This window comes from Coturnix japonica, chromosome 10, assembly GCF_001577835.2.
Source record: "Coturnix japonica isolate 7356 chromosome 10, Coturnix japonica 2.1, whole genome shotgun sequence".
Lineage (NCBI taxonomy): Eukaryota > Metazoa > Chordata > Aves > Galliformes > Phasianidae > Coturnix > Coturnix japonica.
This window is the reverse complement of record NC_029525.1, coordinates 16,260,611-16,287,798: the sequence shown is the minus strand read 5'-3', so window position 1 is coordinate 16,287,798 and position 27,188 is coordinate 16,260,611. Positions and strand designations below refer to the sequence as shown.

Sequence of the window (27,188 nt, the reverse complement as noted above, 5' to 3'; positions counted from 1 at the left end):
TTTGGGATGTAGCTGCAGCCTTTGGCATCGTCTCGTCTCTGTTGTACGTCTGGTTGAGTTTCACACCGGCATCCAAATTGCTGATTGTTTTCTGTAAAGCCAAAATGAATACTTGCTAAAAAATGGAGATCTTTAGGGACATGAATGTAAACGTGTACCTCAGATCGCGTGATCTGCAGTCAGTATTTGGCAGCAGCGTAGTGGGGAGAAGGGAAGAAAGGGAAGCGGGCTGTTAATGCTAGAATATTCTCTGCTATGTGCACAGTACAGCTGTGGGATCACAAAGAGCTTGAAGAAGCTTTATCGACTCGTAGAATAGCTTGAAGGCACTTCTGGACATTTTATGTTCCACATTTTCATTAATTACCTGGATGGTGGGACAGAGCCAACCATCAGCAAGTTCCAGGTGATAGAAACCAGGCAGAAGTGGCTGATAACTTGTAGGGCTGCCATACAGAGGGACTGGAGCAGCCTGGCCTAGCTGAGCCTTAGTGCAGATGAAGAAGGCTGTAGGTGTGAAGGCTGATGGTTTTCCAGAGGTCCTCCCAGGCTCCTTGATTCTGTGATACAGAATTGGAGTCTCTTTCATGTGGCTGTGAATTGCTTTGCGTAGTGCTTGAAATATGTCGATATTAATTATGGACTCAAAGAGCAGATGCACGACAAAAATAAATACTATCACAGTGGGAAGCTTTCCCTCCAGTGCTGAGAGGATGCAAATATTTGTCTTCTTCCTTTTGTGTCTTAATGAGGCATCCTTATAAGGGTTTTCAGGGTACCATGACTCCTCCTAGGGACTGTGGAGCCTGATCCTGAGAAAAGTATCTTGGAAACAGCGCAGGCAGTGATCTGGGGCAGTTGCCCTTGCTTATATGGGAAGCTTCAGTGAGGCTGTATTCTTAAATCAGGCTGCAGGATGGTGCACGTAGTGACAGGGTGGTCATGGGAGGAGCTCTGTTAGGTCTTCTGTGTCTGTTGTGCAGAAGACGAAGAAGTGAAGAGCTCAGACGGTGGCAGTTGAGGTCCAGGCTGGGTACTAGACTTGCATGGGGATATTCATCTCTGGAACATCTCTGCTAAGGGCAGGGATAGCATTTCCATTGCTGGAGGTTTAAGGCCCTGCAGGATTGGGTGAGCTGCTCTTGGTGACTCAAACTTAGGGTGGATCATCTCCTAAGGTCCTTTTGATTTCATGCTCCTGGCCTTCCAGCTGGGCTCAGCACCTGGAGAACCACATTTACTAATATCAGAAAGGCTGGCATTCATGGCTGTAACTTGTCTTTGTGCTGTTGCTGTGGAATAGCTGCTGTCTTTCCCCTTAGCAATTGCCTTTGAATGTGTCCTCTTCATAATGAAGACTGATAACCTAGAGCTGCCTGTCAAAGCTCGGCAGCTCTGTTTATAGAGGTTTGCAATTAAAAATGGATCTCATATATAATTAAAAAGGATCACGTAGGCTTTGCGCCTTGTATTCAAGAATAAAGAGGCTGCCATCTAGGAATCCAGGCAGAAAATGGAGATGCTGACAACCAGCTCCTAGTTTTATGCTAATTGCTAATCATCTGCTTTGTTCAGTATAATGCAGCAAGGATTGTGTTCATGTTGTGAGCCATGTAGCCACTGCGCTCCTTGGAGGTGTTCCCCAGTAGCTCCCCATGGGCAAATAAGGGATGCTGAATGCCTGGGTGTAAGTTTGCCAGCTCGTGAAAGCCAGGAGCTCTTGTGAGAACAAAAGTAATCAGCACAACCCAGGAATGGCACAGTTTCAGGCAGCTGCTCCCTGCAGAAACATTGTCCTGGCTGCTTTGGCCTGTGAAGGTGCGTCCGTCTGTCAGTTGGGTCTGTTTGTGTACATGAGGTGCAGCAGGAAGAAGATTCTGTGCAGTGTTTCTTTCCTCTGGCTCCCAACCTTTTGTGAACAGTAAGTGGTGAGGCTGCTCACAGCAGACTGTGTGCAAAGGCACTTGTGCACTTAGACGTCTACAAGTCTGTAGGCAGGAATGTGTGTGTACATTGTTTTCTGCTGTGCATTTGGTTTATGTCAGCAAAGCCCTGGTCTGCCAGAAGCTGATGCTGGGTTGTGAAGGCCCCAGCACCATGAATGGGTCTGAAGCTGCTGCCTTTTAAGAACCACCCGTTCTTTGAGCCACTGCGATGCCTCAGTCCCACTCTGCTGTGGTTACCGGGACCTGCAAGTGATACCTCTGAAGGAGAAAAGGCAGAGATAAAAGGGCTTTGAGCTGATGAACAACTCAGGCAAGGCGTATCCTGTCTAATGCTCTTCCTTTTGTTCACTCAGGTTTATAACTCTTCCAAATGGTGTCCTCCAGATTGTTGACGTGCAGGAGAGTGATGCTGGGGTGTACCAATGTGTGGCCAGCAATGCTGCTCGGAAGCGCTACAGCAACACTGCAGTTCTTAGTGTCCTGAAAGGTAAGGAGCTGGTGGGGATAGGACATGTGATCTTTAAGGTCCCCTCCAACCCAGGTCATTCTGTGATGATTCTGTGTGCATGCTGGGAAGTTGTACATGATGGCAAGGTGGAAGACTAGACGAAGATGACATGTATAAAGGAAGATGCACAATCTAGCAAAAGAAGCGGTCAGGAGATGGAATAATTAGCAGGGCTGTGTCTATCTCCTGAGGAGCAACACACTGACACCCTACTAGCACTGTGTCCATGTGGCTGGTTCACGGCCAAGCTGTGGGGAGGCTCCAGAGATATCTGTGCCATTTGGGAACACCCTCATCTGGGATTTCCACAAGTGACGCAGACTGAGCAGGGCTTTGCACGTGAGCTGTCCTTCGCCTCCCTGTCTGGGCCTCAGCCTCTGTGAGCATTTTTCTCTGTAAACCAAGAGCGTGGTGGGCAAGTCTGGGCAGGGGAAGAGAGCTGAGAGCCTTCATGCAGGGGGTCTCCAGATCCATCATCCTTCCCAGTGTTGTATAATCCCCATTCTGCAAGTGGATGAGATGACGAGGTCTGGCTGAGCTGTCCCTGCTCTCAGGATGGTGTCCCTCTGCCACGTTGATCTGCTGCTCGCTCTGAACCCTGTGTGTTTATTTGCCAGATTTCACCTTGAAAAGCTCTGAAATGCTTCCCAGCTTCTTTTGTCTTTGTTTAGAGATTTTTTTTTGCTTGGTATTCTGCTACCAGTGTATTTTCACAGAGATGGCTTTGCTGTTCATCCATCAGCAGGGAGTGTAATTAACTGTGGAGCCTGAGAATACACCTCTGATCAATGGATTGTGTCATGGAGGTAATCTGTGTGGAATCTGCAGAGAATTCATGAGCAGCTGAATGCTCTGTATCTAATTGTCAGCCCCTGCCAGATCCTCTGTGTGTTTAATGAAGCTCAGAGGCAAGGAGGGCGCTTGCTATGGGCAGTTCCACATTCCAGAGACTGCTCTGCCGTTGGGTCTGTTTTGATATTGATAAGTAATATTGATCAAGCTACAAAGGTGAATATGCTGTCCTTGGCATCATAACTTGTTCAGCATAATTGCATCTTGTACTGTGCAATGTTTAATCTGCTTTGCAAATGGAGGCAAGGGAAGAGGTTAAATGGGAAACGTTCCTTCTGGAGCAGCAGCCGGCCGAGCAGATTTCTGCCTGGAGTTCTCGCCCAAATCTCGCTTCTGCAGCACTGCACCACCCGCTGGCTGCAAAAACAAATATGCGAGGTTGAGTTTTTCACCAGATTGAGCTGATAGTGATGAAAAACATGCCTGTTAAATCTCCGGGGATTTTTATAATTGGGGAAAAGTATCTCCGAGACAGATGGGAAACTGTAGTGACCTGTGCAGGCCATGCGTTCCTGCAGCAATAACTGGCGTGGTATTGATCCTTTTGAGTTTCAGCATGTCCCCATCAGAGGCACATTTTTGGATGCCTGACGTAGCTTGAGGAGTTGTTTGCTCCCTGTTCAGGAGTAGCTGGTAGTAGTTGGAGTGAACTGTAAGGCAGAAATCCTTTGGTTGGAAGAGACTGGAGAAGGGATGTGAGAGAATGAAAAGAAAATAAGAAAAGCTCAAGGTACAGCTATTTAGTGTTGCTTGAGTTCCTTGTTGAGGCATTTCAGAGGCCAAACTATTCCATGTGTGCTGGCAGGAACAATGAAACAGTGTCGTGCGGTGATGACTGGGTGTGAGTGCTCCAGGTGGGCTTCAGGGCTGTGCTGCTTGTAAAGCACTGGGCTGGCAGGCTTCAGGCCTGGGAACTCCTTCTCATGCCTCTACTTCTGCCAGGCATTGCGGGGCTGAGCCGGCTGTATGTAGCAGAAGAATCTGTTTCCCTATAGATCTTCTGCCCAGTTGTTCTTTCTGTCCGTCCCCATCCCCGTTGCTGAGTGATGGATGGGAGTTGTTCCGTCTCCTTTGTTGAAGGCCTTTTCACAGGAGAGACAGCAATTAGCACAACCCCTTTCTATCACACTAAAACCCCACTAAACCCTCCCCAAAGTGTGATTTCCCTTGATCGTGTGCCTTCCCCAACACATGCTGAAGGCTGCACTGTGTGTCTGTGGCCATGCAGAGGCAGAGCAGAGCATGGTGGGCTGCGAGCCCTGCAGATGTTTGGGCTGTGCAGACTTCATGGTGTAAATTTCCAGACGTTCCCTGGGGAGTTGGTGTTGTGAGCAGCCGGAGAGCAGGACTCTGCCATTCAGCCCTGAAACGGAGCCTGCTGTAGGAATAGGAGCAGAGGGATAACTTGGATTTTCCCTTTGGATCACCACTGCTCCCAGCAGATGAAGCACCAAGCACATCTGGCAGTGCCATCCCTCCTCCCCTCAGGTGCTCCTGTCTCAAGGAAGGGTAGCAGAAAGGTTTGATCATCATGATGTGTGGTCTCAGCAGGTTGCTTTGCCAGTTGCTCCGCTTCTCCCTGCTGTGCCAATCACAGTGCTGGCTCCTTGTGCTGTTTCTTGACCCCACATCTATTGTAGTGTGGCCTGCATGCCTGCAGAAAGGTAAATATCCTCACAGCTTCACATCATAACAAAGCTATGGGCTGAGAAGAGTACAGGAGCTTGAAACAAAACTATCTTTACCCCATAACTCCAAAGGGATTTTACTTGGGTGAAAATCTTTGTCCCAGACCAGGCTGGCTACAATCAAAATGCCCAGGCAACAAGACATCAGTGCAGCAGTGTTGCCACAGTGGTCTCACAGCCATGTCTCACGTGATCCTATGGCTGCACTTGGATAAACACAGGAATGGGGAGTACAGATCTGCAGTGTAGATGCAGCAGGGCTGGGGGCTGCAGTGCGCAGGCCCCCAAGGAGCCTTCCAACAGATGAGCACGTCCTCCCTGAGCTGGGATTTAGTACTATGTTATTAGAGATGACACCACAAGATTGCCGTTGGCAGAACATCATTTACGCTGACAGTTGTAGCAGCTTGCTGCAGCGGTGTCCCAGGAAATGTATTTTTCAGTCAAGTATTTGTATGAAATACGATAACAGGGACTGAGCTCGGAGGCAGCTGTGAAACACCTTTGCATTTTGTGTTCTTTTGGTGTTCCTATTGCGGTGGCTTATTTGTGGGTGTTAAGGGAGAGCCAGGCTCTGGGTGCTGGGACCTGGGTGGCTTCTGCCCCCGAGGCTGTAGAACACAGCTAGAGGATGGGGCCAGCTTTGGGGCTCACTGGGAAGGTGGTGATGAAGTGAGCAGCACTCGCAGTTGGCCACCACCTCGGAGAAACAGACGTGCTGTTACCACAAGTGGGTTTTCAGTCCCTGCATGTGTGAATGACAAGCGGGATGCTGGGTTGGCTCTCAGCCTGAGCCCTGCCGACATGCTCTGCTCCCCTCGCAGCTTGGGATGCGGGTGCCGTGCAACACGGGGTGAGGGGGGTGTGGGGAGACCAAACGCTTTGCTGTGAGTGGTTGATTCAACCAACAAGTGATGAGAATCTTCTCTGAAGATGGGGGGGATCCCAGCTCTGACCTGCAACTGCTGTGTCCGTGTTCCTTGTCTCTTCTATTGGTTCCTTGTCTCTTCTATTGAGCACTGTCCTCTGCCTCTGTTCTCATGTAGCATCCTGGTTTTTTCTACCTCTGGCTCTTAAGCAGGGAATTGCTCTGCACTTGGCATCCCAAATTCTCACCCATGAGGACTATGTTTGCACACATTTCCCAGCCCAGGTTTCTGCAGGTAGCTGAAGATGTTCACATATTGGATCTGCTGGATTGTGAAAAACGCCCTTGATTCTTCCTTTGCGGTAGAAGATGCTAAGCCAACCATAGTAGTAAGTGCGAATTCAGAGGATGGCAAGATGAAGGAGGAGATGTACAGCACTTCTAGCTTAATAAATGAATCCATAAACTCAAAGTGACCTTCTGCCTAAGATGAACTGCAGGCTTTCATTCTGCCTCCCTTTTACTGAGCCTCGCAATGCCGAAGACTTCAAGCAGACATGGAGCAGGACTGAGAGACCACAGATTTTTGGTGAAACTTGTGAAGAGCTGGTGCAGACACTTAGCAGACACCCACCCAAACACCCAGCTCTTTCCTTGGCTGGGGTCAGTTTGGGGCCAGCACACATCACACCATGAAGATCTCCAAGGGAGAACTTCCTGTAGCTCGAGCATCAGCAGCCTGTTCCCGGGAGCCCGAGGGGGAATTTCAGATCAGCTGTCTGTGAAGTTCTGCAGGGCTATGATACGCTGTGCTCCTGACAGCTCCAGCAGCCCGCGGTGACAGAGGGTTTGATAGAAAACTCAGAGCCCTCACCTCCTATTAAGCAGAACAGCTAAACCCAGGGTTGGCACCAAAGTGAGTGGCAACAGAGGTGTCAAGGATAATCGAGCACAACAGGAGATGTGAGGCGGGGAATAGGTGAGCTGTTTCCAGGTCCTGGGGGCAAACTGGTCTCCCCCCCACACAGTTTTTGGGGTTGTGTTATAGGCAGCTCTGCCTCCAGAGATCGCAGCTGGCTGGATTTGGGAGTGGTTTGCAGTCGTCCTTGTTCTCCACCTGCAGCTCTTAATAATCCACATGTACTGCACTTCTGAGGCTTTTTGAAATAAGAGCTGGTGTTTGGTAAGGCTCTGGCTGAAGCAGTGTTTGAGCTGCAGGCTGCAGCCAGCTCTCCTCTGGGAGTCTTTTTGTGCTGGTGGATCCCTGTGGCACATCACAGTGGCACTGCAGGACTGCACCTGGCCTCTCCCGGGGTGTGTGAAACAGCTGTACCTGCCTGCTGAGCCTGGGAGGCAGCTAAGAATAGAGATAATAATTAGGTCAGCAGCTTGCAAAGGGCTTCGGGACAGCAAGGTGGATGTGGTTGGGTTCCTGATGGCACTTGTTAATTATTAATTGCCTGTGTTACTGCAGAGCCTTGGCCGTTAGTGATGCCCTGCAGCGCTTATGGTATCCTAACAGCTTGAGTGAGAATGCTGTGAGTGCCCAGAGATGCAGCAAAGCTTGTGTTCCCATTTCTTTAGGTGTGGGGCAAACCTAAGGCCCTGTCCTAAGTCCCATCAGCAAGAGATGCTCTTGCCCAACTCTGTGTCCAGTGCAGCTGAGGAGCAATGCTGCATGACCTGTGGATGAGAGTGAAAAGCAGAAGAGAACAGTGGGATCGGAGCAGGTGGTGTTACTGAGCACTGTATCTTCAGGCACTGCCTGACACAGATTGGGAATTGCTGCAGCACTCCAGCAAGTGTCCAACTGAAGCCGTTTGACACAAAACATGGATCTCACTAATGATCTTTCACCGTAGAAAGCCAGCTTTCCTTCCAGACTTTTCCTAGAAAAACAGATTTGCATTGTCCTGAGTTAATGCAGATGCATCCATCTGCTTTTAGCTCTTCCTTCCAAGTTGGCAGTCATCGTTTGCTGCCAGACTGTGTTATTGTAGGATCCCAGTGTGTTGTGTGTTTTGTGTTGGAAGCATAGCTTGTAGGAAGCCTTCTGCGTACCTGGCATCAGGAGACCGCACCACGAGGTAATTTCTCTTTTCAAAGCCATGCACGATGGTAACATGAGTGCCCATGGCTGGCAGCAGGAGTGGGACAAAGCACGAGCCTTGGTGACAAAGAAAGCAGGCTGTGTCCTTCTGCACAGCCCGGGGCCTCCAGCCTGTTCCCTCTCTGCTGTCGCTAGAGTTACAGATTACATGAATTGCAGATAGATCCAATGTTGCAAGTAGATCTGAATTGCAAATAGATCTGATGAAATAGGTGTCAGTCCCTGTGAAATGTCAGTCCCTGAGCACAGGCAGGAAGTTAGCGGAGTGAAATGGCTCCGGGCGCTGACACAAGCTGGGCTGACTGAGAAAGGAGGCGTTTCAGGGCTCGTGAATGTGTGAATGAGCCAGAAAGGCCTTCTGTGTGACCGTGTCTCTATCTCTTTTCTGCAGGAAAGGTAGCAGAATATCTTTGCCTACCTTACAGTTTGTTTTTCTGGGAAGTTTTTCCTGCAGCATCCTGGAAATTGGATATGTTGTCCTGGAGAATCCCCCTGGGAAAGGGCTGCTTGGTGTCAGGGTGTGTGACAGGTCTGCCCTGTGCTCAGTGCAGGGGTGACCCCTCACACCCAGCAGTGATGTTGCCTGCAGCTCTGGCCAGGCAGGTGCAGACAAGCAAGTTTTTTGCCTGCACACTAGCCTGAAGGCAGAGCCAAAATATGGAGACAGGCTGCTTTACTAGCGTGGAGCAGTCGTCAGCTAACTAACCATACTTGTGAGCATCTCTGTTAGGTGGTGAAAGCAGCTACAGGACAGCCTTTGTGTCCTGTGCTCTGCTCTGAAGCCCCTCTGTCACACTTTAATTACACACAGAGCTGGTATAATCAGTTATGATGGTTAAAGAAATGTGGGAATGTTCCCGCTGAATCCCAGAGGCTGGCAAGCTTGGGGCCCCAGGGCTGTTTGGGTTAAGCTGTCTGGGTTGTGGGGTGGGTTAGGGCTGGGAGCTGGGTTGGGGACTGCTCTGCCTTCTGCAAAGGGCTTCAGGTACCCCGAGGCACCACTGCTGTTTTCCTTTCTTCTGTCTGACCTAGGGGTTAAATCCTGCTGTGTACTGAGGGACTTTCTGACAAGGAGTTTTGCATGAAGATCTATGAAAAGGTGCCAGGCCTGGTGAAAAGCTTATTAAATGATAGTTTTTATCTGCAATGCTAATCAGTGACACTTGAACACTTGTGGCCGTTGCCTTCTGACTCTCAAAGCTCTATGCAGCATATCTTCATGCTTCTGCGAATGCAGACGCATGGCCCCAGCCCCTCAGCTAACTGGGGCCTCCAGCAGGAAAGCAGAACCCCAGTGCTGGTCGGCAGCAGCCGCTCCATGCCGTGGGGCTCTCAGCTCCTGTTTATTTTGCCTGGCTCCTGCTCGGAGCAGCGAAACGTGGGCGCTTCCAAGCTGGGGAAGCGAGCTGGAATTCCTCGTGCAGTCTGGCTGGCTCCAGTCCCTCTTGGCGTAATGAAGAGCAGTTCCAACTGCGTGTACGCAAACAGAGAGCCAATGTTGACAGCTTTACAGGAGGAGGAGTGGTGGGCAAAGCACGCTCCGGCTGCTTTGCAGCAGAGCTGAACGTCTGCTGGATGCATGAAGTCCTGTACTCTGAATGCTCCGTGGTTTGGGTGGGGGAGAGCCCCCTAAAAGTGCTGGGCAGATCCTGGAAACCTTCCACTGCTCATCCTCTCCTGAGCATCTGGTTACAAGCAATTTCTGGGCTGAAATCTCTCAGTTGTATTAAGTTGAGGGCAATGAAAGTGGAGTGCCTGTTGGCCCCTCTGCTGTCTGGGCTGTCACCGTGTGCCCCCAGGCTCCACACAGGGCACCAGGAGCTGGGAAAAGCCTTTCTGAAGCTGTTTCTCACAAGCCAAGCACAAAGCAGTTCCTTGAGCAGCTCCTGCTGCTGTACTCAGCTCTGTGGAAGCCATGGCATGTGCTGGTCTGGTGTCTGAGGACTGTGTCAATAGAGTAAATGGACACTCCCTGCCCAAACTCGTTAGTATATACATTAAGTCAAATAAGTGTAATCTTGTAATTAAACTCTGCACTTCACTTATGCATACGTAAGGGCAGCAGGTTTTGTGGAAGGTGGGCTGCACTGTGTGTTCGGGAGCTGTTAGCTGACTTGGCTGGGGATTTTGTGATAGCTGGAGACACGAGGGCTGCGTGTAGAGGTCTCTTAATAGCTGTAAAAGTGATTGGATTTCTGTGTTTTAATCATTTATATGTGTTTCTTTGTATGATGTTTAAAGGTGGCAGGAGATGTGTGCGGCAGCACTGACTTGCTGAGGAGGAAGACAGATTCCATCCCTGTTCAAAAGGCAGAGAGAAATTCTTCTGTGTCAGGTTTCCCATTCCATTTTTGCACTGCCTAATTCGTAACTGTTTACAAAGTGTTTTGAGGGTGTGAGGTGATTTGACAATGCATGCCCCATTTACCAAGCTGCTTTATGTTATTGGGCAGGAGAAAAGCACTTGGCTCATGACACACTGGGGAAGCCGGGGTGTGTGAGGAGCAGTACTGGGGCTGTTCTGGATGTCGCTGGGGTTGGTCCTCTCTTGGCTCCTTGCTGTGAAGTGGTGCATTGCTGAGCTCAGGTGAGGGCAGCTGCGCAAGAAGAAATTCTTGCTTGCATGCTCAACTTTGAGACCTGATGTCACTGATATTGCCCCTAAATCAGGTACATCAGCGTGTCAGTGTACGGCCTGGCAAGCATCCTGCCTACATATTTTGCATGCCGGTAACCTCCTGCTCTGGGTATAGAACAGAAATAGAAATAAATCACAGTTAACTTCCCAGGACAATGTGAACAGAGAAGGAAGATGGGTGTGGAGGATGTTTTTCTCTTCTGTTGCTGCTGTCAGCACTCTCCCTGCATGATCCAGGAGGTCTGTGAGCTGAGAGCTGGGATTAGGTGATGCTCAGCAAACAGTGCGCCTGCATTTTCAAAGGTGTGTGCTTTGCAATGGGTAATTTGCTCCTTTATTGTCTGCAGAATAACAGCAGTGACAGCATTGACTTTCCCTAATGAACAGCTGCTCAGTGCTAGGATCTATTCCCGGAGGAGACTCGCAGGAGTGAATAAGGTTTCATGCTCCTCCTCTGGAGAGGGTGAGAAAGTTCTCTGAGCAGAAGATTGTTGCTTGATCGTTGGGTGTCTCCAAGTCTTGAACTGCTGACAGCTGAGAGCTGAATGTGTCGCCCCTCAAGTCATGTTTCACCTGCAGCAGTTTTGCCGAGGCAGGGTGTTTATGGAAGCAGGAGAAGACGTGTTACTTCCCGGCCAGAACCATCTTCTTGTCACTGCAAACAACTGTCGCAAATTGGCTGAACAGAAACCACTTTCCTCCTGTTGCTCTGCCTGAATTCTTAGCGGATGCTCTGCACTAAGAAGAGCAGGGAGGTGGGAGAAGAGAGCTGATGAATTATGGATGCACTGGAGGCAGAGCCGGGTTGTAGGCTCTGTGAGTTTCAGATCGCTGCTGTATGTTACAACTCCAGCTCAAACTTCAAATAAACATTTTGTGCTTTCCTGAGCAGCTCCCCGTGGTGCCTCCCTTCACATCCCTGCTCACTTTCCCTTCTCTTTGAGACTCTACAGAACTGTTTCTTATACTGGGCGGCTTGTGCAGAGCCTCATGTGCTCCCCTCACTGCATCCATTTGATTTCTGCACTGCACCTGATGCCACGCTCCGTGTTGTGTGAGTGATGGTGTGAAGGAGGGGAGCACCTGAATTCAGCCAGAGTGTGCTGAGTTGTGATGGGAAGGTGGAAAAATGCATAAATGCTGAGAAATGGGCTGTGTTGAGTCACTTGTGAACAGGAAAACTTAGGAGACACTTGGGAGTATTTCTGCATGTTGTCAGTAAGTCTTGTTCCTTATGCTGAGTTGGCATCTTTGTGTCTCCCTGTGCAGACACAAATGCGGGGACATGGTGGCAAAATGTACAGGAATAGAGCCTTCATCTCAGCATTTCCCAGTGCCCAGAGCGCTGCTCATTCAGCTAAATTGATTCAGAGACAAGTCTGTGAAGGCAGAGGTGATGGTGAACTTTTCTGGGAATTCATGGCTTGTGCCTTGGGCTGTGCAGAGCTTTTGCCTAGAGCAGCCCTACTGCTTGGAGAGACCAGACAAAGCTGGGGGCTCGGAGGGGAATCTCAAACCCCAAGTTTTAAATAGCAGCACTGCGGAAGCTTTTAGTACTCGGAAACAGACTGCATGGTGCAGATGTGTTCAGTGACCTGTTTTGTTCAGGCAGTGAAAGATGTCTTGAAACTGCAGCTCCCTTTTCCTTTGGTTCTAACAATGTTCCCTCTTGACCTGAAATTATTTCAGTGGCAATGGAGACAAATACTCCAGTTGGTTTTGCTCTCTGATGTTTGTCAGACGGCGCTGAGCAGAGGTTTTCCTGGTTAACTGAGTACTGTTCTTGGGAACTCTTCAAACCAAACCAAACCCAGTTCTGGTGCTGCAGGAGGTCGGGGCTCTGACCTGTGTGGTGATGAGGTCCCTGAACCCTCCACAGTTTGAAGTAACTCCTTCTTGCCCCTGTCCTGCCCCATGTTGTCCTTCTGCAGCTGGATGTGATGGCTGTTAGGCTGAAAGCATCTGCAGGTATGAGTGATGTGCATAGCAAGTGCAATACAACAGAGCAAAGCCCTGATCAGTGCAGCCAGCTCTTTTTGCTGGTGTTTGTACAGGGTTGGTGTGCAGCTCGGTGTGCCCAGCCATGGTCCCAGCTGGTCTCTGCTTCCATCTGCTGGTCAAGCACAGGCTCCTGCTCTCCCTGCTCTCCCTTGGCGATTGTACTCGCTGCATTTAATACTCATCCTACTACAGATGGAAGTTCCTTTCACGTCTGTATGGGCTGAAAGAAAATCACAGCGATACCAGCTCTCTCTGGTAAGACTTGTGCACTGAGTGGATGGCTGCAAGGCTGGAGATGTGCTGAGCACAACATGTTGGGTGCTGTGGTGTGCAGTCACAGCAGCCTCAGAAGGGAAGTACATTAGAAAAAGGGCAAGGAAGGCATGGTGCTTTGATATCTCCCTCAATGTCTGACAGTTGGAGATGTAGGGACATCCTGGGCTGGGGACTGCAGTGAGCGTTTTGGGTTTAACCATCCTGGTGTGCTTGAACTTTATTGTTTAAAACCCTGCAGCATCCTAAGTGAGCTTAACTGCAGGCTGTGCAAAAAGCTGCTGTATCTGTGTTGGACCTGCTCCACAGCTTTCTCTGCTCCATCCTGGGAGCACCTGGAGCAGGCCCAGGAGCTCCTCATGCTACATGACTCCTCTGCAGTTATTTCTCCCTTCCTGAGGACAAGTACAGTGTCCCTCAGAGCTGAATGTTTCTGGGAGAGCTGGTAAAAGAACCTTGCTGCTGTCAAAGGTCATGAACAGTCTGGTCTTCTCAAGCATGCTCCGGTTGTTTTAATCTGACAACAGAAATCTGGCTGCTGCAAAGGCATTTCCTTCACCTTCCCTTAACCTCTGCTCAGTAGTGGTAGACACAGAAGGTTCATTTCAAGCAAAAAATCCCCATCCATTTCTCAAGAAATTGTGCAATGCAGCCTATAAATCTTCATGTAAATGTTGCTTGACTTTACGTGTTGGCCATTTGTCTTTGCACCTATCAGCTAAATAGCGTGCTCTCCTCCGGATGCGGAGTGACTGAGTCAGTCTCTGTGCCTGAGGTGAAGGCCTGGGCACTGAGTCTTGACCTCTTTGTTTCAGTTCACGACACGTCTGGGCATCAGAATTCCTTTAGCCAGGATGTTAGATTCTTTCTGAACTGTTAAAGTGCCTTGGCAGAAGATATGCTGTGTCCTGAGCAGTAGCTGTGCTCGAGGGTAGCAGTGTCTTAGAATTAGAGGTTGGAAAAGACCTCGAAGATGATGAAGTTTAACCATCAACCCATCAGTACCATCCCTGCTAAACCGTGTCCCTGAGTGCCATCTGATTAACAAACAAATTAGGAAGACTTGATAAAAGTTCTGGGCTGAAACTCTTTTTATGATCTGCGTGAAAATCCTGATACTAACTTCTATTGGTGTTGATATGATGCGAATAAATCTTTAGGGCACCTCTGTGTTCATTTCCTAAGGAAAAACAGTGCTGTCATGTGAAAACAAGACTTGTTTTTCTCTTCCATCTAGGCATGAGACAACACACGTGAGACAGCAGGGGAGCATGGCTGGGTCTGATGTTCTTTGCTTCTCTAGACTCTTCTCCATTGGGAACAACAGCCTTTTCTTTTTGTTTTTGGCATTAGGTTCCCAGCCAGCAGGAGGAGATGTCACCATCATTGCTGCTCCGGAGAACACCACGGTGGTGGCAGGGGAGAGTGTGGTGATGGAGTGTATGGCAGCTGCTGATCCCACCCCGTTTGTCTCCTGGATACGGCAGGGTGAGTGCAAGGGACGGAATGCAGCCTCTGTCAGCAGGAGGAACCGGGGCACTCGTTTTCAGAACTTATTAGAAGGCAGACAGGTCAGTGGGACAAGATGAGGGTCTTTCACATTGCTGCCTAATGACGCAGGTAGTGTCATGGTGTAGGATGTCCACAATAACTGAGATTACTGATTAAATCTAGAAGGTTACAAAGCACACAGTTCACCTCCTATCTGTTTGACCTGTGAAATACATGAAGTTTTGGTGTCTGGATGCCTTTGGATCTAAACTGGTCATACTCATTGTAGGAGTTTGAGCAGTAGTAAAGGTCATGAGATGGGGTCGGGTCTCTGCCACTCCTCCAGTGACTCAACTTAGTGGGGACTCTGGAATCTGCCATTGCCTTGGAGAAAGAACTTGTATTATCTTGCAGGATTATAAAACAGGGTAAGAGCTGTTAATCATTGGAGTAGCCGTGAGCTGGGAGTGTTGCTGGGAAGGTTTTGTTCTAAAATCCTACTGTGTTCAAATTAGTGGCTTTTGTTTTTTTCTGCTTTTGTTTTCCCCGGCATAATGTGAGGACTGAGAAGATGCTCAGATCTCATTAGAGGTGTACAAATGAGCCAGACTGGCATACGTTACCCAGGGCTGACAGCCCGAGTCACGAGTGTCACTTCAGCAGTGTCACATCGTCCGACGCTTCAGAGGCTCTGAGCGAGGCCATTTGCAGCTCAGGGATTGATTCTCTCCCAGAAAAGGCTCTCAGTCATTTTCACAGATCCGACTCATGATTTAAGACTCCTTTCCCCTGTAACCATTCATTGTGGTTGGTCTTCAGCCCAGACTTGTCCACAGGCAGTGATTTTTAGTGTACACAAATATTTCCTCTTCCCTTCAAAAAAGGAGCAAAAACAGCCTCACGGGACACAACTTGGGAAATCAAATCAGCGAGGATTACGTGTTCTGGCAGCAATGTTTCTGTTTCATCCTGTGCACTTCACAATTAGAAAGAACCGTTTTTCCCATGCTGCACCACTTGTTGCTATACTGAATACTGCTGATGCTCAGAGTAGATATTATCAGAGCTAATTATTGCTGTGATTTATTTTTTTTAATTGAGGGAAAGAAAAGGGAAGGGATTGAGCCCTGGGCAACCTGATTTAGCTGTTCATGTCCCTGTTCATTGCAGTGGAGTTGGAGTAGATGACCTTTAAAGGTCCCTTCCAACTCTAAGGATTCTGTGATTCTATGAATTGGCTGATGAAGCAGTTCCATGCATGCATTCAAGTGCTTCTTCACTATTTTCAAGTGTTTGCTTGCTCCCCTCTGCTTTCCAGCACAGACTCTTCAGGTTGGAAGGGATAGGTTAATTGTAATAGCAATTCTGTGTTATGCAGAGAAGACAGCAGTAAGGAACAGGTTGGGTTGCTGGAGGATTAGCCATGTGGGTAACACAGGGTTGTATCTCCAAGTTGTCAGTTTGGCTCTTGCCAGCCCTGGTGGGGTCAGCTAATTGCTACCATCTGGAGTTGGATTTTCAAACCGTTCCTGTGCGAGTGGGGTGTGCTGATTCTCTCCTCCTGTGAGTATGCAGCCACTGAACTGTGAGGCCACCTGAAGCTCCATGAAATAAATGGAGGGGGCAGAGAATCTGATCTCAGCTGTGTTCCCTGCTGATGGTGCTAAGCAGGCACAGCTGCTCTGGTTCAGCTGAGTCTGTGAGGGCAGAGGAATGATGTAGGTTTTGCTGCTTGAGGCGCACATTTATCTGCAGCTGGAGAGGGATGAGAGTAATGTTTGCAGATACAAACTATCTGACTCTCTCAATCCAGTACCTTCTGCCAGAGCTGGTGGTGGGTTCCCAGTTGCCCAGCTGTGCCTCTCCTTGACCATGCTGTGTTTGTCCAAATTCCAGCCCCTGGCTGGATCCTCAAGACATTTCCTTCTTCTCCACAAGCTGTCTTGCCTAAATTTGGGTTCACTTCCAGGACCCAGAAGATGGAAGATCCCCACGTCATTCGCAGTCCAGTATTTTCTGACATTTGCATTAACATGTGAGGGGAGATGTGCATTTCTGCATGGGGATCAGCAAGGAGATCCAGCAGTTTTTCCAAAGGGTATATCATGGCATAGCATTCCCTCAAATGTGCTATTCCTAGAGGATCTCATTCCAGGTGCACTCTTCACACTACAGACTATTTTGATTTGAAATTAGACTTTTTTGATTATTGCTAAACTAAACCTTGAGGCAGTTTTGACTGGGGCTGATTGATGCTCAGCCATGTGATGAGGAGCGGCCCAGCAGTAACATTCCTCTGGGCTGGGTCTGGGATTTGGGGTCTCTGTTTAGAACTTCCTCCCATATTTGTGCTTGTTTCTTCCTGCAGACGGAAAGCCTGTTTCTACAGATGTGATTGTGCTGGGTCGGACAAACCTCCTCATTCCTTCCAGCCAGCCCCATCACTCTGGAGTCTACGTTTGCCGTGCTAACAAACCCCAGACCAGGCAGTTTGTTACAGCCGCAGCTGAGCTCCGGGTTCTGGGTGAGTGGAGAGCAGAGTAACTGCTGCAGAGAGAAATGCTGCTGGGTAGCTGTGGATTACCTGGTCTGGCATCCGGAGCCCTCCAAGAGGTTATGTTTGTGATCCCTGCTGGGGAGGAAGGGAGCCAGGTTAGAGTCAGAAGGCCCTGTGCTGGGATAGCTCTCAGTGGGAATGTAACCTTTTTAATTTGGGGTTTAGTTCCTTGTATTTACTGAACCATTTTATGCCTTATTCCTGTTCTCCAGGGTTTCCCTGTGGAAATCTGTATCAGAAATTAACTTTCAGTATTGTGGAATCCAGGAGGGAGAACAGCCTAGGATCAGGGAATGCAGCGCATGATTGATACGGAATTTATTTTTCCTTTTGGATAGAATCTAAATTAAGCCTCTAGAGTCTGCCTGGCAAATCCTATCTTGTAAGCAAAGCTGCTACTGAATAAAACATAGCAGTGAGGGGGGAGGAGAAGGGATTTTCTCTGCTATCTTTCCCTCCTCCTTACTGCATTAATTTGTCCTCTCTCCTCCCAGCTACGCCCAGCATCTCCCAGGCTCCTGAAACCATTTCGCGCACCCGAGCTAGCACGGCTCGATTCGTCTGCAAGGCAGAGGGTGAGCCAGCCCCCACCATTCACTGGCTGAAGAACGGTGAGCCCATCCTCTCCAATGGACGGGTGAAGGTGCAGAGCAGCGGCAGCTTGGTGATCAATCAGATCGGGCTGGAGGATGCTGGCTACTACCAGTGCGTGGCTGAGAACAGCCTGGGCATGGCGTGCGCCACTGCCAAGCTCTCCGTGATTGTGCGGGAGGGTTTGCCCAGCGCTCCCAAGAAGGTCTCAGCTGTGTCCCTCTCCAGCACCACAGTCTTAGTGTCCTGGGAGCGGCCAGAATACAACAGCGAGCAGATCATTGGCTTCTCGTTACATTACCAGAGAGCTGTGGGTAGGTGTTACCTGTCTGTGCAACCGGGCAGTGGCTGCTAGGATGTGGTGATAAAGGATGAAGGTCTATGTCCCCATTCTGGGCACAGAACATCCTTCCAAAATCAACAGGAGACCCACCTTGCACTTAGTATTGGGCGTCTCTTAATGGCAGGAGTTCCCCTGGGTTGTTCTTAACACTCTCAGCAGGACTGTGCTTCAGGCAAAGAACTGGATGTGTTAGTTTGGATAGTTCAAGCTGCTGTAGCCCAGTGATTGCAACACCTCTTCCATCCACTTCCGTACTCCCATTTCTCTTCCAGCAGTTCTGGAAGAGCTTTAGTGCATCCAGATGCTTTGGAAACTACCCAAACTATCTCCTTTTCTCCTCTTCCTGGAAGCAGTTGCAGTGGCAGCTAGGCTCTTTTTCTGGGAACTTAGTTCTGTAGGAACTAATTAAAGCTAGAAAGCCTCTGCTTCCGGCTCCTGGCACCTTGCAGTGTCCTGGCAGTTCACTGACTTGCTGATCGGTGTTTCCTTGACTCTAGGAACAGATAACGTGGAGTACCAGTTTGCTGTCAATAATGATACCACTGAGCTGCAAGTCAAGGACCTGGAACCCAACACCAACTATGTCTTCTATGTGGTCGCATATTCCCAGCTTGGAGCCAGCCGGACATCCTCTTCCATAATAGTTCAGACCTTGGAGGACGGTGCGTTGAATTAGATGGGTACTAGTGTTTAAAAGATATTTCCTATTTCATGGTGAGTATTGAAGATGGTGTAGAGAATAGTATCAACTCCTGGAAGCCTACACCTATGCTCCTATAGCTTTTTGTTATAAATCCTTTGTAGAAATAAACAAACCTGCCCTGGTCTGATCATTGTTTTGGGTGATGTTGAGCATGAAAGTGACCTTGTTGACAATGGGACTCATTGCAGTCAGGTCCTCTGGACTTTCACTGACCTGATGTGGTATTGCTCCAAACTTGCTGCTAGGCCAGACATGATTTCAGCTCTGAAGAAAGATGTCCATCACAATTTGTAGAGCTGAGAGCAGCACTGAAGTTGAATACCTTAAGAATCTGTAGTTTGTGTTGATTTTGCCACTTATCACATAGCATTTTTTTTGAGCAGTGAAGACTGAGTGCCAGAAGGATTGCTGTCCAACAGAGGAGGGCATGTGCAGCTCACAACAGACTTCAGGACAGAGACAGAAGCAATGTTCTTGGCAGACCTTGTGCAAGCCCCTGCTATGCTGTGGGGTGCATTGTGTGCTTTGATGCTCCTGATGTAGAGCAATACATGGTCTCACACATATGTGTCTGAAGCTTGAAAAGCTGAGTTGAAAGCATGAAAGCTGCCTGCAGCACAGAGCTGTGATTCTCAGGGAGATGGGGATCACCAAGCTGTAGCCTGGTGTCTTTAGTGTCCATTAGTGTCTCTTTGATGCTCTGTGGTACTGATTAGGCAGATTAACCAGTCTGTTAGCCAGCCTGGTTTGTAGTGAACACAGGGTCACTTAGATGTGGCAATGCCGTGCAGTGTAGTCAGCAGGCTCTGAGCAGCCCACCTTCCTTCCTCCTCAGAAAACTCTTTCTGGTTCTCTGAGCTGTTGGAGAACTGTAGGATGTTGGGTAGCCCCCATGGCAGCTTGTCACCAGCAGCAGTGCCAGGCAGTGGCCTCCAGCCAACTGAGATGTGTCAAGGTCTCACCACTGCCTTTGCTGACTTTCTTTTGCATTTTCGCAGTTCCTAGTGCTGCTCCTCAGCTGTCCCTGTCAAGCATGACTCCTGGTGACATCCGTGTGACGTGGTTGCCTCTTCCTCCGGAGCTGAGTAACGGCAAGATAACCAAGTACAAGATTGACTACTGCACTATCAAGGAAGGTGAGGAGAACGGTGTTTGAAGGGAGGAAGGTTGTCTCTTGCTCCAGCAGCTTCAACAGCATGGCTTGCTGAGAGGAAGAGGTACAGGACTGAAAACAGAGGGACCCATTTTGGCCAGGAACAGAACAGTCCTGAACAGCAAGACCTGTGCATTCACCAACAGTAAAGATGAATCCTAGCAAGACCAATTAGTTGTTAACAGCTAAAATCCCAGGTCTCTCTCAGTTTAAATTTCCTGTTATCTCCCTTATGAATTTGGGTAGGCTGAAAATGGAGCAATCAAACCTCAGTGTAGCTTTGGCAAAGTTGTGAATTTTGCAGAAGGAAGGCTGCTGGATGGTTCCTCTTCAAATTAAGGTGACGATTTAAGTACAGCAGTGAGTGCCATCAGCTCCCATCAGCTTGTGCTCACGTTCTGCTCTTGTGTCAGCAGCAGCAAGGTTTCTGACAGCTGCCTTCAGGCAGGCTCAGTGGTGCTGAAGGCACCCTGCAGTTCTGAATGTGACAAAGGGGTTGTCAGTCCAGATATCAGCTCTGCCCAGCCTTCAGATCTTGGTTTTCCTGGTAGCAAATGGGCATGTGGACCATGTGATTGTTGCTAGGTTTGTTTCTGCACATTGACTGGATAAACCCTTTTTCCTTGACATCACCTTTGTTCCAGCAGATCAGGTTAACTCCATTGAAGTGGGTGGAAATGAGACGCAGATCACTCTGTACTCGCTGCATCCCAACAAAGTGTACAAAGTTCGCATTGCAGCCAGCACCAGTGTGGGCTATGGGGCCCCGTCTGAGTGGACCCAGCATCGGACTCCTGACAGGGACAACCAGACACATGGTAAGAGGCTGAGTATTGCTTGGGGCCGGGGCTGGGGAGTTCAGGGTGTTATTTCTCAGATGGGGAACTTGAGGCATAACCAGAAATGTTTGCATTCATTAGGGAATTCTAACTACTGGTTTTGATTAGAGCAGAGCACCTGCCTTTGACTTTCTGTTGAGCAGCCCCTGCATGTCTTGCTGGTGGGTCTCTCCTCCTTCCATATGCAGTTGGTAATGGAGATAACTGAACTTTTTTTCTCTTGTTCTTCTAGTTCCATTTGCACCAACAGAATTAAAAGTCCGAGCGAAGATGGAGTCTCTCCTAATTACATGGCAACCCCCAGCCAACCATGCCCAGATATCAGGCTACAAACTCTACTACCGGGAGGTGGGCCAGGAGGAGTCCAGTGATGAAAGCCCTCTGGATGGTGCTGAAGATGAAAGCTGGGACGTAGGACCCATAAAGCTGAAGAAGAAAGTGAAGCAGTATGAACTGACTCGACTAGGTGAGCTGGTTACACCCTAGTAATAGGTGTGGAAACCCGGGGTCTGACTTTCACACTTGATAGCAGCCCCAGGATTCTCTCCTTGCCTACAGGTGCATAGGTCCATGACCGACCATATGAGCTGAGCACCCTTCCTGAATTTGTTTCTAAGAGCACCCAAAACAATTTGTGGGACAAATTTTTGGGACATATTCTAAGCAGAGTATAAAAGAAACTGATGAAACCAGGTGGTATTTTTAACTAAGGAGTATACCAGTATACATAGCGTGTACTAATGAAGGGATATGAATCAATGATCGTTCATTGCTATGTCAATATTAGAGTGCTTAGATTAAAATCACCAGTCAGGGCAGTGATCTCTCTTTGGCTACATACTTCTCTTGGCTATATAATTCTCTTGGCTATATAATTCTCTTCAACCTCTCCTAAAGGAAAAGAGACAGGAAAGTGCCTGTGGCTGGAGAACAAGTCTGCATAGCAGTCAGGTTTACCTGCTGGGCTGATTGCCTTTGGTTTTTTTTTCCATAAGATGTTACATTTTTAACATCTCACTGCGCTAATTAATTGACTTGCTGATTGATACAGGATGCAGAGTGAAAAAGAATCACACCAGATGCATCTTTAAAGCAGTGTTCCGCTTCTTAAGAGTTCTTCCATCGCCCACTTCATGCTTCATCTGTGCTTGTTGCTGAAACCAGGGGGCGAGTGTCTAGCATATGTATGATGCATGGTGCTAAGGTCAACCCACAGCACCTGGAGGAACAGCTTGTGTCATCACTGAGCAGGTTTCCAGCACTCCAGTCATGTAGCAGTCATCCTGCCACAGAGAGAGTGTTAACAGTTACGAGTTTCTCTGAAGAATTTAGGTCTGTAATTATTGCACTGAGGAAACCACATGCGAACATCCTCACGTGCTGCTCTAACCACTGGCAAATCAGTGAGCAGAGGGACTCGGGAGTGGGCTGAATTGGTTCCAAATGCTCTGGCATGGCGATGCTGAGAAGGCTGCTTGTTCTTCTGTAATTACTTCCTTAAATTTGGGCATCCGTCAAGACCTAATGGTTTCCTTATGATTTGGCTGTTGTGTATCAGCATTGTATCAGGAAGAAAGTCTTGGGTTTCTTCCAGCATGGATGTTCTATTTTCTCCCCCTGAGCTGCTGAATGACGCCCTCATGCATGTGTACAGTACAGAAAGGGGTCAGAGTTTGGCTGTGCTGTGAAAGACAGGGGTCTGGGCATGGAGCAGGGAGGAGTAGGGGTTGGGATTTGGAAGGATTTAGGCACGGAGCTCTCCAGGGCAGGTATTTATATCTGCTTTGGGGATCCTGCATGAAGAACAGATACTGGTCTCAGGACAGACTGGCAGACTTGACACAGTTCACATTATTGCATGTGGCTGATGGGAATCAGCCACTGGGGCTTCACAGCACATGGATGTCCACGTGGGAATCACAGCAATGGAAACTTCCCCTAAGATCCCTCAGAGTAAAAGGAAAAGTTAAAAAGGTGGAGGGTGAGGGGGAGTGTTAGGAAGCAAGATTGTGTCCTGGAAATATCTCTTGGTATCAGGGATGGTGTTGTCTGGTGGGGGGGAGATTTGCCCAATGGTGTGTTACGACCAGGGCCATCACTGATGTGAAAAACAAACAGTAAGCATCTGATCCTGTCTTCCACATTCCTGTGAAGGAAGAGTGCATTCCTCTGCCAGTGACTCCCAGGAGATCAGGGTGTTTTCCCACTCAGGGGAAGTTATGGCATCTGGCCTACATGAACACCTTGAAAAATCAAATGAAACAGCATATTTAGCATGCTGAATATATTACACAGTCATCCAGATTAGTGATTTGAAATGATCTGGATTAGATTATTCTGCTTATATTTAATGTATGATGGAATGTAGTGAAATACATCTGTTTTCATGCTGCCTACTAGCTTCTTGACAGCTTGATAGAGCTTTACGTCTGCCAGTTCTAAGAGCTTGAACATCTGGGGGCCTGTGTATAAAAATTGAAGCCAAACCTCTGACTGAGAAACCCAAAATACCCCTCTTTGCAGAATATGAAGTGCTTGATCATGTAGCAGAGCTGCTCTGGATTCGTGTGTGTCTGCTGTATTGATCCTACCCAAGGATTGAGACGGGACTTCTCCTTCCCTTCGCTTCACTCCCTGACAGGAGCTGCCCACAGCTGCATCACATCTGCATGCTCTTCCCCTTCATTTTGGATCTCATCATCTGTGATGAGCTTGTGTCCCACTGAAGCCCAGCCAGATGCTCTCGCTGGCAGGAGATGGGCTGTGGGTTCTTGGTTCCATCAAGTCTATGGTCCCAACTGTTAAAAAGTCAAGTCCCTTTTGGCTTTTCCTCCTCGTGTGGGTTTGGAGCGTTTTCCTGTGAGTGTGAAATGCAGATCAGATTGCTTTGGAGGCAGACAAAACTCTGTTTGCCTTTGAGATTCTTTCAGGGAGAAAAATGTGGCTGAACTGTTTTTATATTCTGAGCGTGAACATGTGTTGTGGAGCAGTGAGAGCCTTTGGTAATTGGTACCATTAGCCTCTGGGAGCATAATGAGTGCAGTGATAATAAAATTGGCATCAATAAGAAGGGGTTTGTTCTGCCTATGTTGTCTGGCAAAGGGAGCAGTGATCCATCAGGGCAAGGAACGAACAGGCACGTCCCAAATTAACAAACTTCATTAACACGCTCCAGCTAAAGATAGTCCAGAGTGCTCTTTCTGCGCTCCATGATGGGCTGAAGGGAGGAGCTGCCGAGTATCATTTGACAATTCTGGATGTCCCAATCTGTTTTCTCAATTGAACGTCTCCATGAAAAAAAGCCCTCGGATGTTGCTTAGCACAGCAAAGTGATTTCAGTGATGGGCAGCTTAAGGACTTCCAGAGAGCAAGTTCCTCCCAGCAGTGAGTAAATCGGGACCGTAGAAACAAGAAGTGTGTTTTGAAAAGAGGAAAGGATGTTCTTGCTCCTAGAATAAACAATACAACACATCCACTTCCATGGGGGATCTGTTAGCTTGAAGGGGAGAAAAATGAGATCCTGGGACAATGTGCTACAGGCTGTGACACTGGTCAGCCCCCTCAGTGGCTGCAGAAAGTCAATTTGCTGCTGGTCACTTCTGTAAAAAGGGATTAGGGAGCTCAGGAGTGTCTGTGATAATGAATGCTTTAATTGTGAGACAGTATTTGAGTGTGAAAGGGGAAGTGTGTCCTGATCTGTTTTAGCGAATTCAGCTCTGCAAGAGCTGCTTTCTTGAGTCAGATTTAAGAAAACTTGTCCAAATGAGGAGAGCTGCTGACAAACATAACCCCAGTCAAACCCTGACTGATTCTTTTTCTAGCTCCTGGGAGGCTCTATGAGGTGAAGCTGGTGGCGTTCAATAAGCATGAAGATGGTTATGCAGCAGTTTGGAAGGGCAAAACAGAAAAGGCTCCTGCAACAGCAGTAGGTGAGGAATGCCCTGTTTGTTGTCTCTCTCTTCTGTTTGGCATGTGGCTTCAAAAGAAAGGTAGAGTTACAGAATAACTTCAAGAGGGACATTAGCTGTGGGCCTGTTGAGTGGGTGCCCTTGAGGCCGACCTCTTGTGCACCACAGTAGTACAGCACCAGCAGTGTGTGTGGATCCTCACTGGGACTATTTCCACACATAAAGAAAAGCATGGACGGGCTGCATACACAGGCAGGTTAAGCATGATTATGCCAGAGGCATCTTTGCGCAGGCTTCACAACCTTGGCGTATTTTTTTCCCTGTTTTCTGTCCATGTCCCTTACCTCACTGACATTTATGTTCCCACATATCTTTTCTCTTTACGTCTTGCACCACCATAGATCCCCCTGTGCAGAAGGGTCCTCCACTGCCCCCAGTCCAAGTCTATGCGGAGTCCAACAGCTCGACTTCTATATGGCTCAGATGGAAGAAACCTGACTTCACCACAGTCAAGATTGTCAACTACACTGTGCGCTTCAGCCCTTGGGGCCTGAAAAACGCCTCTCTTGTTACGTACTACACAAGGTAAGGGGGATACTGAGGATTCTTCTGACATATGTTACTCATATCTGGAATAAGGGAAGTCACAATGCTGAGCAAAATTCTAGGTGTTTGAGATGCTGGAAATGTCTGCTTTGGTCACAGACATGTTCAGAGCTGCTGAAATGTGGCTCTGGGACTTCCACAGTGAGAATTTATCCATTCATTTGGTAAAGATACTGGGATGGCCCTTCGTACCATCTAATATTCATGGTCTCATGAGTGCCTCCTATTTTGGCAGCTCGGATGAAGACATTCTCATTAGTGGGTTGAAGCCCTACACCAGATACGAGTTTGCTGTGCAGTCCAATGGTGTTGGTATCGACGGGCCCTTTGGCAGCGTGGTGGAGCGATTCACCCTTCCTGACCGTGAGTATTTATGGAAATCAAATCCTTTCCTCTCCTGGATTTCTGTTGAAGTACAAGTAGAGTTTTGTGGGGAGAATGGGATGTAAGAAAGGAGAGTATGTGTGTGCTCATTCTCTCAGAGATGATCAGCACTGCACAACCTTAAACTGAGCAGTATTGGCACTGTTGTATTTCCCTTGGCTGTTTGGCCCCAAGTCTTGCCCTGTGCTGGGCTCAGGAGCCTTCCTTCCGCACTCTACACAGCTTGCTGGGTTGAGAGGCCTAGTCACCTGGCTCACTCCTTGTTTTATGCAAACAAAGATGACTATGGCACTACTAAAAAGGATTCATAGAAGGCACAGAACATTCAAATGCTCTGCTTCTCATTTCTGCTGTTCACACTGGGCCTCTGCTTGCATCTACCAGGTCCCTCAACTCCTCCATCTGACCTGCGGCTGCACCCCCTCAACCCCTACGCAGTCCAGGTGCACTGGTGTCCCCCTGCTGAGCCCAATGGCATCATTGTGGAGTACCTCATCCTGTACAATGCCAACAACACGCAGCCTGATGACATGTGGACCTTGCTGACACGAGAAGGTGAGCCTTCCTGAGGTACTGGCACACAGGCAAACAATACCAGAATTCTGCTGCTGCTTTGCTCTAGCCATATGAATATGCTTGAAACTGCACATTTTGAACCTCCTTTGGCTTGGTTTTTGATCAGGAAATATCTTCAGCACGGAGGTGCATGGCCTGGAAAGTGATACAAGATACTTCTTCAAGATGGGAGCAAAGACGGTCGTGGGATCTGGTCCCTACTCAAACGTGAAGGATGTGCACACCCTCCGGGAGAAGCTCTCTGGTACAAATTTCCCTTTTGTCCCAGCTCAGGATGCGAGTTGCTCTGCTGAAAACCGTGGGTCTTTTTGCTAGTGAATTGCCTAATGTCACTCTGTAGAACGTGGGATGTGACTGTGGACAGGCCAGTGAAGAGGATCACGGTAGTCCCCAGATGTGCATCTCTGTAGGCCCCATGTGGCTGCAGAACCCATCCAACAATAGAGCTTGATCTCTTTCCTCTGTCTCAGCCCTGTGGAAAATCACATGCCACCTGCATCTCACTGCCTTTATTAGGCCTGTGTAGCATGAAATGAATGAATGTGCATAGATGCCAGTTTGTTTCTAGTTGTTCTAAACTATCACTGCCACGTCTCTTTTTCTTTGTGTATATAGAAGCATCACCCATTGGTTTTAGTAAAGCTGATGCTTCTCTGAACGTAGGACACTTTGTGCCTTCTTTCTGCTAACAGCTGAAGTGATGCATCATCTGTCCTTCCCTGCTAGATGTTCTGGATATCCACTCTGTCACGGGAATCATTGTGGGAGTCTGCCTGGGGCTGCTCTGCATACTCTTCTGCATGTGTGCCAGCTTCCGCAACAGCAAGCAGAGGTAGGTGTCACTCACCTTTGGGGTGGTAGGGGAGGCTGATGTGGAAAGAGACAAAATGTACTGTGAACTTCCCTCTGTTCAGGTGGGCTGTTTGGGATGCACTGAGTGACATCACTTAATGTAAAGACTGAGTCACGGGGCTAGCTAGCTAAGGAGCATATTTAGTATCATCTCACTGATTTATTTTCTCAGTGTTTTCTGTTGTTAGACTAATAGATTTTTTGCAGTGAAAAAAAAAAATCGAGAAAAGGGAAAAAGCACTATTCACCACCTGTGTGCTTGGGCAGGTTTTGCTTTGCTTTGAGGCTGGGCAACTCTAAG

General features: G+C 48.5%; 1 protein-coding gene across 2 annotated transcripts in view; it reads left to right on the top strand.

Moving 5' to 3' along the window:
- The window catches only part of IGDCC4 (immunoglobulin superfamily DCC subclass member 4), a 71,131-nt gene that overhangs the window by 32,270 nt on the left and 11,673 nt on the right, over positions 1–27,188 (top strand). The window contains exons 4-17 of one of the 2 annotated variants that reach the window (XM_015873267.2): positions 2,300–2,433; positions 14,238–14,372; positions 16,744–16,899; positions 17,427–17,837; positions 18,364–18,528; positions 19,568–19,705; positions 20,367–20,540; positions 20,794–21,027; positions 24,383–24,490; positions 24,871–25,054; positions 25,311–25,438; positions 25,844–26,014; positions 26,142–26,279; positions 26,762–26,867. In XM_015873267.2, the coding sequence (XP_015728753.1) occupies positions 2,300–2,433; positions 14,238–14,372; positions 16,744–16,899; positions 17,427–17,837; positions 18,364–18,528; positions 19,568–19,705; positions 20,367–20,540; positions 20,794–21,027; positions 24,383–24,490; positions 24,871–25,054; positions 25,311–25,438; positions 25,844–26,014; positions 26,142–26,279; positions 26,762–26,867 (2,382 nt within the window). The remainder of the gene's footprint in view (positions 1–2,299; positions 2,434–14,237; positions 14,373–16,743; positions 16,900–17,426; positions 17,838–18,363; positions 18,529–19,567; positions 19,706–20,366; positions 20,541–20,793; positions 21,028–24,382; positions 24,491–24,870; positions 25,055–25,310; positions 25,439–25,843; positions 26,015–26,141; positions 26,280–26,761; positions 26,868–27,188) is intronic. The other variant, XM_015873268.2, reaches the window with a different exon arrangement.